At 51.1% G+C, this 13639-nt stretch overlaps 1 protein-coding gene across 1 annotated transcript in view; it reads left to right on the top strand.

The window, feature by feature from the left end:
* The window catches only part of DOCK1 (dedicator of cytokinesis 1), a 460736-nt gene that overhangs the window by 38640 nt on the left and 408457 nt on the right, over positions 1 to 13639 (top strand). Inside the window, exons 12-13 of the mRNA XM_006880128.1 lie at positions 3301 to 3380; positions 9202 to 9327. Coding sequence (XP_006880190.1) covers positions 3301 to 3380; positions 9202 to 9327 — 206 coding nt within the window. The remainder of the gene's footprint in view (positions 1 to 3300; positions 3381 to 9201; positions 9328 to 13639) is intronic.

Below are 13639 nucleotides of genomic sequence, written 5' to 3'. Positions count from 1 at the left end.
GTAGCAGATCCCTCATACTGTCGCATGTAGGGAATTGTTCTTTAGCAAAGATCTGCTCATCCTTTGCCATCATTCATGGATGCTTTGGCAGCATGAGCATCCTGGGTTCATCTATGGACCTGGAAATGAGACACTTTAAATCTCATATGAATTATCCTACAGAAACACTGAACTGTCATCTTCTCTGAACATGGCTCCCTCTCCATATAATTGGGTTATTCTCGTGATGATTCTTGTTTTCTAAATACAATGAGTTCATGTTCATCACAAGAGGTTGCCATTTTTAAAATAGAAAACTAGGCAACAGTGGTGACTTCCCTTGTGAAGGGAGAGCACGTTTTTTAGTAGACCATCATCTGTTGATTTTCCTTTTTCCTTCTTGCTTCGAGTAGACTCTGCCCGTCCATGTGCTCTTAAAGCTTGCCTAGTTCTGATATGGAATCTGTAGAGCGGTGTGGAAATCTTAGAAAACACTCAGGGAGATTTATTAAATTGCTTCTCTGATTTACAGGAAGGATCAGTGAAAAGGTTGGGAGAAGTGGTGTTATTTCCTTGGACATTAAAATATGAGGGATCCTAGACAGTGGTGTCTGACCATTTCAAGGGCCTTTCTACAGCTGAACTGAGGTGGCAACAAAGAAGGAGGAGTTAGAGTACTGTGGGTCAGTCATCAGTGACAGCCTCTACCTGGGGGCATAAAATACTAGAAGAGTAAATGACCCAAGAGTTAGGATTACCTGTCAGAGCTCTCTGTGCTCTGACTTTTCTCTTTATTTTTGTTTTCACTATAAGAAATGTGAAGCTTGAAGCAGATGCTCTAGAAGACATTGTGCATGGTTTTCAGGCATTGGCTGAGGGCGATGAGACCCTGACTGGGCGCAGAAGGCTCCTAGTCCTGGTGCTGGATGTGTGAAGTGGCTTCCCTTTGACCCCAGACCCTCTCCTCGTCCTTAAATGCCCCTTGTTTAGTATGGAAGTGTGTGCTTTTCTTTGCAGGCAGGTAGACTGCACAGATAAAATAGGGGGCAGCTCTAGAGTCAAGTCTAAGATTGTTTTGATCAACCTTGACCTGGACCCTGAATTTTTTATATCTCTCTTAGTGTGACTGGAGTAAATACAAGGTGTATCTTAAATGCTTTATTTATTTTAAAACGTAAATGCTTTAGAGATATTTCCCAGTTCAAGATGGTAAGCAATCCGCATAGGTGACTATTGAAATTTCTTCAGCTTCAATACTATTTACATTTTGTGAAACACCTTTCAACTGTTCCATAGTGGCATGGACCACTATAATATTGGCCAGTGAAGATCTGAATACGTCTATCATCTCAGAAAGTTCAGTTAGACAGCAAGCACTGCTTTAGAATAATATCTGGTAAATAGAGGGGAACCTTAGAGGAGGTGGGGTCACACCTTGGTAGCAGCAATGGGCTCACACGTGCCCACTGCAGTGAGAATGGTCCAGAGCTAGGCAGCATTTTTCATTCTGTTATACAGAGAACCAACACAACAGCGCCAAACAGCAACGACAAAGAGAGTGGCGAGGAGATCACAAATCTGCAAAATTTAGCATTTTCCTCAGTAAACAATAGCAATACTATCAATTGAAGAGACTTCATTTGCCCACGACAAATGCTTTTTTAAATATTGTTTTATACACTGGCCTGTGGGAGGTTTTTTAATTCCCGGAGCGGCTGTTAATTTGAAGTTATCTGTTCCCTACTATTTTTTTTTAAAGTCAAGAGGCTTTTCCCAAAGATTATTGATTGAAAAGTTAAGGAGGTTGATAGTTTCAACAGTCAGTAGTTTGCTAGTTTTCACGGGGACACACAGTGAGCTGTTTGATCTCTTCTGTGTGTGGCTGCCGTCTTTCTTCTATCTTGGAGTGAACTATCCTCTTTATAATATATTACAGCACTTTGTGACTCTTTTCCCTATTGAAGGAAGACTGATATCCAGATTCATATTTCCAGTGTTAGAAGCACAGCGGTGGTTTTTAATAACAAAATAAGCAATGACAACGCTTCTTTGGGAAATGCCATGGGAATGAGACTTTTTTGCTTCATTAAAGCTGATTTATTATCTCACAGACTCGGAGTTTGGGAAGAAAGCTCCGTTTACATCCCACGCCACCCCCACCCCCTCTTGTTTTCAACTTGAAGGAAATGGAGAGTCCCTGGGATACTGTGGCTGCAGGGATGCCTAGCGCTGCCCTTGGCTTCCAGAGATGATTTTCAGCAGTTTGCACATGATGCGTATTTTCCTGCTCGTTTCGTACTGTGCTGTGTCGCGGTCCATGGTATCTCTGTTTTCACACATCGCTGTGTCCATTCATTCACACGCTCCCAGGGCAGCTCCTTTCAAGGCTGCAGGTCCAGGGAACCAACCACAGAGCCCCCTTGCATTCCAAATTGTGTGGACTCACTTTTCACACGTGGTGATTGTAGTCTGCAAAAGCTCTGTCCTTCTCACGTTTACTCTTTGGAGATGATGGGACTGGGTAGCTGGAGGAGTAGCCGGGCCCCAGCGAGCTCCCTGGACACTGAGGCTTGGAAACCCCCAGCGAGGCCCTGGACACCGAGGGTTCGAAACCTCCATGCTTTTTTGTTTTTGTTTTATTTTTCTCTTTCATTTGCTTTCCCGCCAAGCCATCTGTCCCCTGAGCCACTCTCCGGCTTAGCATTATTGGAACGAAGAAATGGCCAAGCAGTGCCTTGGGGTTAAATGTGCTTCTACCACGGTACTTTCAGATAAGTCCCCCTTGTCATTTTCTAGTGGAAATCGAAGGGTCCCTGGTGGCACAATAGTTAAGCATTTGGCTGCTGGCAGAAGGTCCCGCCTTGTGGCCTTTGAGAGAAAGGCCTGGCAGTCGCCTCCAGTAGAGATGATAGCACAGGAAGCCCACAGTGCAGTTGTGCCCTGCCTCCAGGCTCTGTGGGTCACTCACTGGACTCGTCCACACCTCACAAGCGGAGCTGAGGGGTACTCAGCATGCATCTGTTTCTCGGGGGGAGCAGGTCAGCCTCTGCTCTACTCGGTATTTCAGTATCTTCCTGATGAAAACTCTTCCCTGTTTCTTTTGTTGCCTATCCTGTCCTGCCCATCCTCTGTTGTGCGTTGACTCACGGTGCCTCTCTCTCGACCCCGGTGACCATCTCTTGTGTTCCCCTGTCCTGTTGGTCTCTGGGTCTCTGTGCCCCGTGTCTCCTGTGCTCTCGGTCACCCCATGCCCTCCAGGCTCGCGTTGGACGACGCCATCCGACACAAGCCGTTGAACGTATCACCCCGTTTTTCACCCAGGGTGGCAGGGGAGAATGACTTCCTGCAGACTGTCATAAACAAAGTGATCGCCGCCAAAGAAGTCAACCACAAGGGCCAGGGTATGTATCCCATTGTTTTTCCCCCGTAAGTGTCCGCTTGATTGGCATGGATGTGCTGTCTGCATTCTGCGTGGTTGAGCTTGGTTGTGATGATGGTGGTCGAGCTGTTGCTAAGGACATTGGGGACCAGTGTGTTCGTCCCAGATTCACTGATTCCCTGGGTTTCCCCTCTGTCTCCTCTGGGAGTGCAGCTGAGAGTCTGTGGGATTGAGGGTCAAGGAAGAGCCCAGAGCTGACAGGGAGCACCTCTTTCCAATACCTGCCAGTCTTCCCCAGCTGTCTCGTCCGGCACTGATCACTTACTTGAATAAGTTACGTTTATAGAGTGAGTTGGTTTGTCATGTGTATGCTCCATATTTAGTTTTCTGACGTTAATTACGGTGCCATCATGGAACCACCTGTCCTTACTCACATCCTCGTTTCTGTCAGCCTTCTGTCCGACCTTTGCCTGCTTTATCCATGGCCTTTATCCGTGGGCAGATGCTGGCTTTTCTGAGAAGTGGCTTCCTCCATGGTGTCATTAGGCACCTCATAACCTTTCTGTTGGTGGGGTGAAAGATGAGTTGTGGGGGTAAGGTTCGTCCCAAGCTCGAAGGTTGACTAGGGGCTGTACTCTCGGGGTTACATCCGTCTCTGACAGGTGAGTCTGACCATTTGTGTTTGTGGCTTTTGTTTCACATTTGCGGGCCCCCCCCCCCCGCTATCTCTGGCATCTTCTATGGTAGCCCCTTTGAGAGTTTACCCTAATCATGTTTAAGAAGCACAGGCAGGGAATTCACAGGAGAGGACCTGACCTGTCCACCTGCTGAGTCCACCGTGCTCTTCAGAAGAACCCTGAGACACTGGAGGTGCCTCACCCTGCCTGATGCTGTTGTTCCTGTCTGAGCATGTACCTTTCCGTGTGTTTCCTGGCCCCCCGTCACTGTGTTTCCTGGTGCCCTGCTCTGTCCCTCTGAACACGTGTCACCCCCACCCCGCTCCCCACCTGGTCCTCATCATTTTTAATTCTGCTCTGACAAGTCACCAGCCGCTGCCCTTCTGCCGGCAGAGGTAATGAATCAGTCACCTCAGGGCTGGTGACAGGTGGCACTTGGGGCTGGCGAGGAGGACCATGTGAGAACAGCTGTTTACAGAGGCCCGCCTCCAGGCACAAAAAGGCACCTTCAGGACACCGTGTGACCAGTGCTGCTCTTGGCCCTGGTGAACAAACTCTGTTCATTCCTTGATTGGATGCACACGTGCTGTGGACTCAGTGAAGCGTGGCCAGTGGACCCATGAAGGTCCCTTGGGTTTTGTTTGTTTAAATTTTGGTGTGAGCACGTGCAGCAGAGCTCTCTCCGAGTGGAGAACTTGATCCAGTACCCTCTGGGTGTTTGCCGCTGTGTTTTTAAAAGGCTTTTCTCGATGTATTTCTCCATTATTTGGAAGGAATGGATGAATTGAGTCAGAGGAACGTTCTGGAAGGACAGTCGGGTCCTCTGGCTCTTCAGGGTCGTTTAGCTTTCTTTTGGTGTGAACTCATTTCCCTCCGGGCAAGCAAATAGCAGCTAACAGATCTTCCAGCGTTAATGAAACGTGGCCTCTCCTGACAGCAATTTTAATCTGACCCCAGCTCGTCTTCTCATAAATTATCTGCCCGCCCTATTTGCACTTTAATTGAAAATCACTGGGCGGTCCCATTAAAGTAGTGCCGACAGGAGGCCTTGGGCGGAGAGAGCCTGCCCCTCCAAGTAGGGCTCCCCTGGGGCTCCTGTTCCTCTCACAGTGCTGTCCAGAGAGCCACACAGGAAGAGTGGGGAATGGAGTCAGCCCAGCAGGAAATTAGTCCGCGAGAGACAGGAAACGGCCTTGCCAGTCTCCCGGGCTCAGAGCTAGCATCTATGAAGTGAGAGGCCAAAGGCTGAGGATGCCCTTGACACCCCGTTTCTAGACGTCTGGGCTTGCGGGATGGGTCAGACCACAGTGAGGGCTGTCCTGAGGGTCCAGTACACTGCAGGTGCTTCTCAGGGTCCAAGTGCCTCCCCGAGCCTCAGTGACCTGGGCAGCATCCCTCCATGTCCCCACACGCGGAAGTCCGTTGTTCTCATTAGTCAGAGCCCAGAATTGGTGGGACACTTGCTTGTCCCATCAGGTCAGAGCGAAGGGAGGGATCACCAGTGAGCTTCTCGTCCTCACTGCCTGCCCCAGTGTCTTCGGTCTTGAGCTTGGCTTTGAGCCTGGCCTTGACCCTTTTCATGACCATGTTTTCCTTGTCGCCACCTAAGGTGATTTCTGTCACTGAGGCTATTTTTGTGCTTTGATGCTGGGACCAGCCCTGCCGTGCTGCTATCAAGACCCCTCATGCAGCCTCCTTTTCTTCTTTGTCACGAAGATTCCCAGTCAGGCTGCAGCAGGCTTAGGCCTTGTTTTCTCTTGGGGAACAACATCCAACTACCAAATCTGCAACATGTAGTTTCCACTTGGAAGTGATGGTCTTGCAAATTGAATTGTGTCCCTAAGACACAAGGAAGGGGAAGATACTGGAACGCGCTGGTTTCGTGAGAAGCTGTAGAGGGGGCTTTAGAACAGTGCCCTCCTTGTCCAACTGCCCCTGGCTGTGCCCGGTGCCTGAGAGGGTCAACCCACTCTGTTCTCCTGTGGACACTCTCTTGGGGGCGGCATTGGGATCACACCTGTAGGACTTGAGGGACCTGGAGCCAATCCTCTTCTTCCCAGTGGGGTCAGCTGCCCATGGCCACGGTGCCAGCTCGCTTTGGAAGGTCTCCCTGGGCCGGTCGGCTCCACTTGGACGGAGCAAGGCTGGAGGAGCCCATGCTGGCCCCTGGGGTCTGCCAGCTCCCTGCTCCTCCAGGCCTCCAGCTGCCAGCAGCACATGAGCGTTTGTGAGAAGCAGCGTGTGAGCCCGGCCCTACCCCCTCCTCCACCTCTGTGTCGCGCAGTGCACAGTCTGAGCCACGGTGCGTGCACCTCCTCTTAGGGCCGCCTTCGGGTGCCTCCCTCTGGGCATGCTGTGAGTATGCTTCTCCCCTTCCTGTGATCTAGGTTTCCATATCTTAAGAAGAAAAGAAAAAAGTATAGGAAAGGAAAGAAAAGGACAACATTAAAAGAGAGGAAAAACCTCCACTTAGAAGATACCTTCCTGCGTGTTGATGCCCTCTCCCCAGCAGAGTCTGCAGCTCCCCTACCCCATCTCCCTCCTGTACCCCCATCTGCCTCCCATGCTCCCCTCCCACCAGCCATGCAGCAATGTCACCAATTCCTGGAGTTCCTGCCCTCAGTACTGACCCATCCCCATCTCAGCACCCCAGCTCTCCTGCTCTGTGGCCCCACATCGCCATCCAGGGAACACGCTTCCCCCTGCTGGGGACTTGCCTTGTGGGTTTCCCAGAGAGATTGTACACTTGGTGTCTGTCTCTTGTAGTGACTCTCCAGCCCTTTGTGAGGGGCACTGGGTGGTCTCCCTGGACCTGGTACATGTTGTTAGGTGTCAGTGAGTCGAGTACGACTCACAGTGACCCTGTGTACAGGCCTGAGAACCCTGTCTCATCTGGGACACCCTTATCATCTCAGACACATGTAAGCCCATTGCCGTGGTCACTTTGTTAGTCCACCTTTTAGAGGGTCTTCCTCACCCTCATTCCACCTTTCCAAGCATGGTGCCCCTCTCCAGGGAATAACCTCTCCTAGCAACGTGTTCAGAGGATGTGAGATGAAGCGTCGTCACTTTGCCTTCAAGCAGCACTCTGGCTGCACCTTCTCTAAGACACACCTGTTTGCTCTTTTTGCAGCGCGTGGGGTAGTCAGCTGTCTTCTCCACCCTCAGTTCAAAGGCCTCAGTTCTTTTCTCATCCTTGGTCATTGTCCAGCTCTCAGCTGCATTGCTCTGGCTACTTGCTGTCGCGTTAACTATGGCTCATAGTGACCCTGTGAACAGTGACTCTGGGTTCTGCCCTGTCTTGAGCTAATCTCACTGTCCCTGACACACCTGGCCCCAGTGCCACAGTCACTGTGTCAGTCTGTCTCATGCAGAGTCTTCCTCTCCTTCACTGACCCTCTACCCTCCAAGCAAGATGTCCTTCTCCAGGGACTGGTCCCTTCTGGCAGCATGCCAGACAGAATTTCACAATCCTTGTCTCCCAGGAGCAACCTGGTCTCTCCCTGTCCGGGGCACACCCGTTTGTTCTCTTTGTATATTCAATACTCTTTACTATCAGCACAACTCAAAGGCAGCTCAAACATATAGCAAGTGTCAGACGCCTGTCACGCAGTAGGTGCTTAGACACTCGTCACATAGTAGGTGGTAGGTGCTTAGATGCTTCTCACATAGTAGGTGCTTAGACGCTCACACATAGTAGGTGCTTAGATGCTCACACATAGTAGGTGCTTAGATGCTCGTCACATAGTAGGTGCTTAGACGCTCGTCACATAGTAGGTGCTTAGTCAGCACTTTTGAACAAGTGGAGAGTCACTTGATGGGAAGAGTGTGGCACCTCTGACCTCTTGTCATAGGTGACACTGACTTTCTGAATCACTGTGGTTGCAAACAGTGGCAAAGGGGCATGACATTTCCACATGGCTAACAGTAAATTAGAAAGCTGGGGAACAAGGGCTTGGTGGGGGCTCCTGGCTGTGGGAGGATCAGCCTTCTGCCGAAGTCCTCCCCACTCATCATTACCACTCTATTGAGTGCAGACTGCTCGGTCATCAGTGGTGATGGCAGGCTCTCAAGAAGCTTCTCTTTAGAGCCTGGTAGCTACATATGCAGGCAGGCACACAAAGCCATTCACTTGTGCACACAGCCTCTTACACACATGGCCACATGACCACAGTCGTGCACTGCCTGCATGTTCACACTTATGTACAGAACTCACAGAGCATGGAGACGCACACCCAGCACATATACCAGCACATGTACAACACATGCACATGCAGCCATGCATATACTCATACAGGCGCACAGCATGCAGATACAGGCACACATGTGACACGTGCACACACAGCCATGCACACAGGTACACATGCCCACAGATGCAAGGAGGGGTGCACCTCGGTCTGCTGGTGGGCAGGTGGAGTGCCCCCAGAGCTGAGTGAGTGAGGAGCCCGCTGGGCAGGCCCCGTGTGTAAGGAAGGGCCTCAGCCTGCCAGCTGCCAGCGACCGCCCTCCTTCTCTCTGTCCTTGGAAGTGACCAGCAGAGCTGAGCGACTGCCCTGTCTTGGACCTCTGATTGCCGATCGTCCCTGAGCCATCTGCACTTGGTGATACGTCTGTTCCTTTGCTGCCAGGTGTTTCTGTTGTGCACGCTCATTGCCACCTTGCTCCGAGGTGGGGGGAGTGGCTGGGGCACGCTGCAGGCTCACAGGCGCGTGCTGGGTCTCTGTGCTCTGCCCGTGGAGCCCTTTGCGCCTGGGTGGAGAGTAGTTTCCAGACTCGTTTTCTCCCTTGGAGTCAAAGAACCAGGCGATGACATTGTTAGACCCTCCCCGAGCTGAGTGTGTCCAGGCCTTGTGGGACTGCCCCCTGTTCTCCTGCTCACCTGGGGACCTCCTTGATTTGAGACTCCTAGCCTAGTGAACCTGAGACTTTGCCTTTGAATCTCCCTCATCCCCCGCCACCATCCGTCTTTGAAGATTAGAAAATGAATCTTCTCGTCTACTCCAAGAAAAATGCTACCTCTGGTTTGTCCTCAAGACCCCTCAGCTCCAAGAGTCACTGTTCTGCAGGTGTTGCTTGGGGCTGTGCTCCGTGCCCTACCCTCCAGCCAGAACCTCTTGGGAAAGAGGCCAAGGTAACACACAACTCACATTTCCATTTCTTTCCTAGGTTTGTGGGTGACGTTGAAATTGCTTCCTGGGGATATCCACCAGATTCGAAAAGAGTTCCCTCACCTGGTGGACAGGAGCACGGCTGTGGCCCGGAAGACGGGCTTTCCTGAGATCATCATGCCAGGTGAGTGCTCCTACAGAGTGGACGTGGGGAGCTGGCATGGGGCAGAGTGGACGTGGGGAGCTGGCATGAGGGAGAGCGGGCATCGGGCAGAGTGGGCATGGGGAACTGGCATGGGGGAGCGATGTGAACTCAGGGAACATGACGCTTCCGTGCAGCTTTGACGAGTCGAGGGTTAAGCGCACAGCACGAGTTGTGCCTGGAGACCAGAACCTGTGGTCAGAAGGAAGGCAGGCCTTGGTTGTGAGGACTCCTGCGGGCTGGTGCAGGACAGCTCCTTACAACACAGAGAAAGAAGGGGCATGGAGACTGCACCCTCGCTGCAGCCCAAGGACTGAATGGCTTTGTTCCCCAAATTGTCATCCTCTGTCCTTGTTCCCTAAGAGCTTATTGTCTTTGCTTAGAGGGCTTGTGGCTTGTCTTCTGCCCAGCAGTACCCAGTGAAAGGGGAAACTTGGACCTGACATTTCCGTTCCCCTGCGTTAAGGACGGGCTGCGTTGGTGAGAGTTGGTTAGTGCCTCCCTGCTATGGTGGAAGGTTGGTGGGTTGAGTCCATATGGAGACTCCTGTGTAGAAAATTCTGGTGACCATTCTGAAAAGTAAGCCACTGAAATCCCAGTGCCACCACCACTGAGCTGTTACCAACTCCCAGCCATTACCAACTCTGTCCCAGTTCTGGACAGAGGACAGAGCAGAACGGCCCTCGTGGTCTGAGGCCCTAGGGCTTTGTGAAAGAAGGCCACCTCATTTTTCTTTCGTGGAGCCAGTGGTGAGCTTGAACCACCAACCTGGCAGATGCTCCTGTGCTTAAGCATGGCGCCACCGGGGCTCCTTGAAGAACCAAGGATAGTAGATACTTAGGGAAGAGAAAGGACTAGGGGTTCTGTAACGTTGTTGTGTACTGTAGAGTCAGAACCGACCCGTAGCTGGCCCTCGGCGGGTTTTCAGAGGCAGTTAATCGCACAGGAGGAGGGTGCCCATCCTTCTCCCACAGAGCAGCTGCCCTCAGTGAGGAAGGGAGACAGATCCGGCTTGTGCATCGGCCAGGTCCCCTGGCTCCACCCTGCTTTGCCGCTTTGCTGTCCGCTGCCTTCTTCCTCCAGGTAACAGGGTGCTCGTGTCTTCTTTGCCGCTTTTGCTGCAATGTCCCAAACAGGAGACAAGGCTGTGCTTCTGCACTAGGAGTGTGATCTGATTGAGAGGCCAGAGTGGAGGGAGATGCACATTGGCCACGTGGAGCTCCGGGCAGGGTCCTGTCTCCACTGCAAGGCGGGGGCAGGGAAGTGTGAGCACCCAGGATGTCTGGGCCAGTGGCTGACTGAACAAAAGGGGGCGAGGAGTGGAGAGTGGGAGTGTGGAGAGGGCTCCCAGCTCGAGGCACGGTGCAGGGTGGGAGCGCGTGGGGAGAGAGCAGTGGGACGCTGTCACTGAACACCGGCTTCACTAGTGTTAGTCACCCCGCAACACGGACATGCGGCCACATCGTGGACTTCACACCGGCACCAGTGCTACTCTAGTGTTAGTCACCCTGCAGCACGGACATGCGGCCGCATTGCAGATTCACACTGGCACCAGTGCTCAGCTTTCCCAGTCATCTCTCAGTATTTCTATGATACTTTCAGTTTCCAGATAACATTGGTGTTAATAATCTACTGTGATCCTCAGGAGATCCTGGGAAATGTGTTAATATTTATCCTTTATGTTTGTGTCTAATACTTTTTGGTTTTCAAATAATGCTCACGTTATTAATTTCACTTGATCCATGTCTTGGAAGCCTACAAAGTGGTGTTGAACTAATTCCAGCAAGATAAGCCACACAGCTAATGAGCACAGGAGATGGGGCCAAAGTCCCCCGCTTGGGACAATTCCGCACGATCTCCAGTTACAGGGCTGCTGGATGCCAGCGGAAAAGGGATGCCCGACGGCCATCCCACAAAGACACTCTTTTCTTTATTTTAGTGCAATTTCATGGCCAGTTCTTTCCATCTCTTTGTCTTTCTGTGCCTCTGGGAAGTCATTGAACACCTGATTAAATGGATATGAAAGGTGCCTAAAATTGATTACAGTATGTACGAGCAGTTTACATGTTCCCGGAAACAGATACCCTGTGTGAGTCGCATTTAATGCACTCAAGCCATGGTAAGGTTTCTACATGAGTCAAGTTTATATTGCAACCAGTTAATTTGGGTTTAGGGTGAAGATTATTGAGTTCATGATGAATATTTAGATATTTCAATGAAGACATCAGAAATGTTGATGTATTTTGGGTGGTCTTAGTACATCCTTATGGTCATGAGGGGGTCTAAGAAGGTCTTTATTCCAGTGGACATAAAAATTAAGTCTATACTTCTGAAATAAAGCTCATGGTGAGAAAACCAGAAAACTGGTTATTGAGGGGTTTTTTATTAAAAATTCATATACATTGGGTTTCACACTTTCCTTTGCTGACATTATGTTTCATAAAATCGTTCCTATGTATATTTTATGAACCTGATCACCATTGAACTATGCCCACCATCACCCCAATTTTTCATGTCTCAGCCGGATCTTTCGCATTTCCTTTACCTGCTTCATCCACTCACCAAATTGTGTGATCCTGTGGCCCCCCCAACTCGTCCTCACCCTTCTGCTCCCACTCCTTCCCGCTTTGGGTCCCCGTACACATTTTATTAGTTATCCTTCTATTTTTACAATCATGGTCTTATGCGGTATTTGTCCTTATAAGATCGAGTTAGTTCACTCAGAGTAATGCTCTCCACTGGAGTCTTTAGAGTCTGTGGAGTGCAGTTCTAGCTTGAGAACTCCTCTGTGTTTTCTTTTGGCCAAGCTGTCCCTGGCCAGGTGGTGGGCCATGTCTTGCCCTTGAAGGAGGTGGCAGAGGAGACTTTGAACTGGGCTCTGGCCTGCATAGCGTTCTGTGTTGTTTTTTTACAGAGTTGTGTGGATGGTGGAGAGGACTTTGAACCGGGTTCGGGCCTCTGTGGTGTTGTTTTTCTAACAGGGATGTGTGGACGGTGGAGGGGACATTGAGCCGGGCTCTGGTCTGTGTGGGGTTCTGTGTTGCCAGCTCTCTTCCGGGGATGTGTGGATCGTTCAGGGTCTCATCATATTACCCCTGCTCTTCTTTTCCTTCTCACAGTCTACATATCCTGGATTCTGGAGGCCTTCTGAAAGATTCTGGAAGACAACACAAAGCTTTCTTGTTTAACTTTCTAGTATGATTTGTACACAGGGTTTAGGTGAAAGTTGACAGAGCAGATTACTTTACCAGTCAGCACCTTGCACACATTTTGCTTGGTGCATTGATTGTAAACCCACAGTTGTCTCAGGTCCTCTCTGTGGATCCTGATTCGTTCCTCCTCTCCTGTTCCTTCTTGTCTTTGACCTTGGGCACATGCTCCCCTTCTCGTCTCATGTAGCTGTTTGTTCTCGGCATGCGTTCCTCCGTGGTGCCAGTTTTCACCTTATGCTCTTGTCTGTTGTTTGCCTGAAAGTTAATCCTCAGCAGTAAGTTCAGGCCGAGGCTCTCAGGATGTCTAAGGACTACAGTCTTGATAGCGTCTATCAGACCACAACTCTAGTCTTTAAAAGTTATTCTGAATCTTGTCCTGTGGTTCCTTTTTCTCTGTCCTAGAACTTCTACTGTGGCCCAACCAGAGTGGTGGGTGGTGGTGGGCGGGCACCGTCTAGTTCTCCTGGTCTCAAGGCAATTAGAGGCTCAGGTTTGCGTGGCGGGGACTTGGTACTTCAGTTTGAACTGGGAGATGCTGAGTGAGGAGAGGGAAGCACTTCTCAGTGGGCCACCCAGCCTCCACTCCAGGAGAGACCCTGGAACCGGGCAGATTAGCCGAGGGTCGTGGGGAGGACTCCGTGGGGAGGACTCCGTGGTGTTCCTGACGTCGACAGGGCTGTCTTCCCTCCAAGCACTGAGTGACCTCTCGGCCAGCGCAGCAGCAGCTCGTCCGTCAGCAGACTCAGGTCCGACCCCAGCTCGCCTTCCTTCCCTGACTCCTGAGACCCCAGGAAGCGGCCAGGCTTTGTGACTGTGGTTTTGTTCTGTAATGGAGTTTCCCAGTTGAGGGGTCATAGCATCTAGCCCTGCCTTCTTGGTGAGACCATTTAATGATCAGCAGCCAGGACACTAAGTGACTTGCCCAGGGTCACCCGGTGATGTCCTCAGAGCTGCAGGTGCACGCCTCCCCTCCCCCACAGGGTCACCTACCTCCCCTCCCCCACAGGGTGATGTCCTCAGAGCAGCAGGCGCTCGCCTCCCCTCCCCCACAGGGTCACCTGCCTCCCCTCCCCACAGGGTGA

Source organism: Elephantulus edwardii, unplaced genomic scaffold (genome assembly GCF_000299155.1).
Source record: "Elephantulus edwardii isolate Elephantulus edwardi_28Jun2011 unplaced genomic scaffold, EleEdw1.0 scaffold00006, whole genome shotgun sequence".
Classification (NCBI taxonomy): Eukaryota; Metazoa; Chordata; class Mammalia; order Macroscelidea; family Macroscelididae; genus Elephantulus; species Elephantulus edwardii.
Note: the sequence above shows the minus strand (reverse complement) of the source record. Positions and strands in the feature narration are given on the sequence as shown.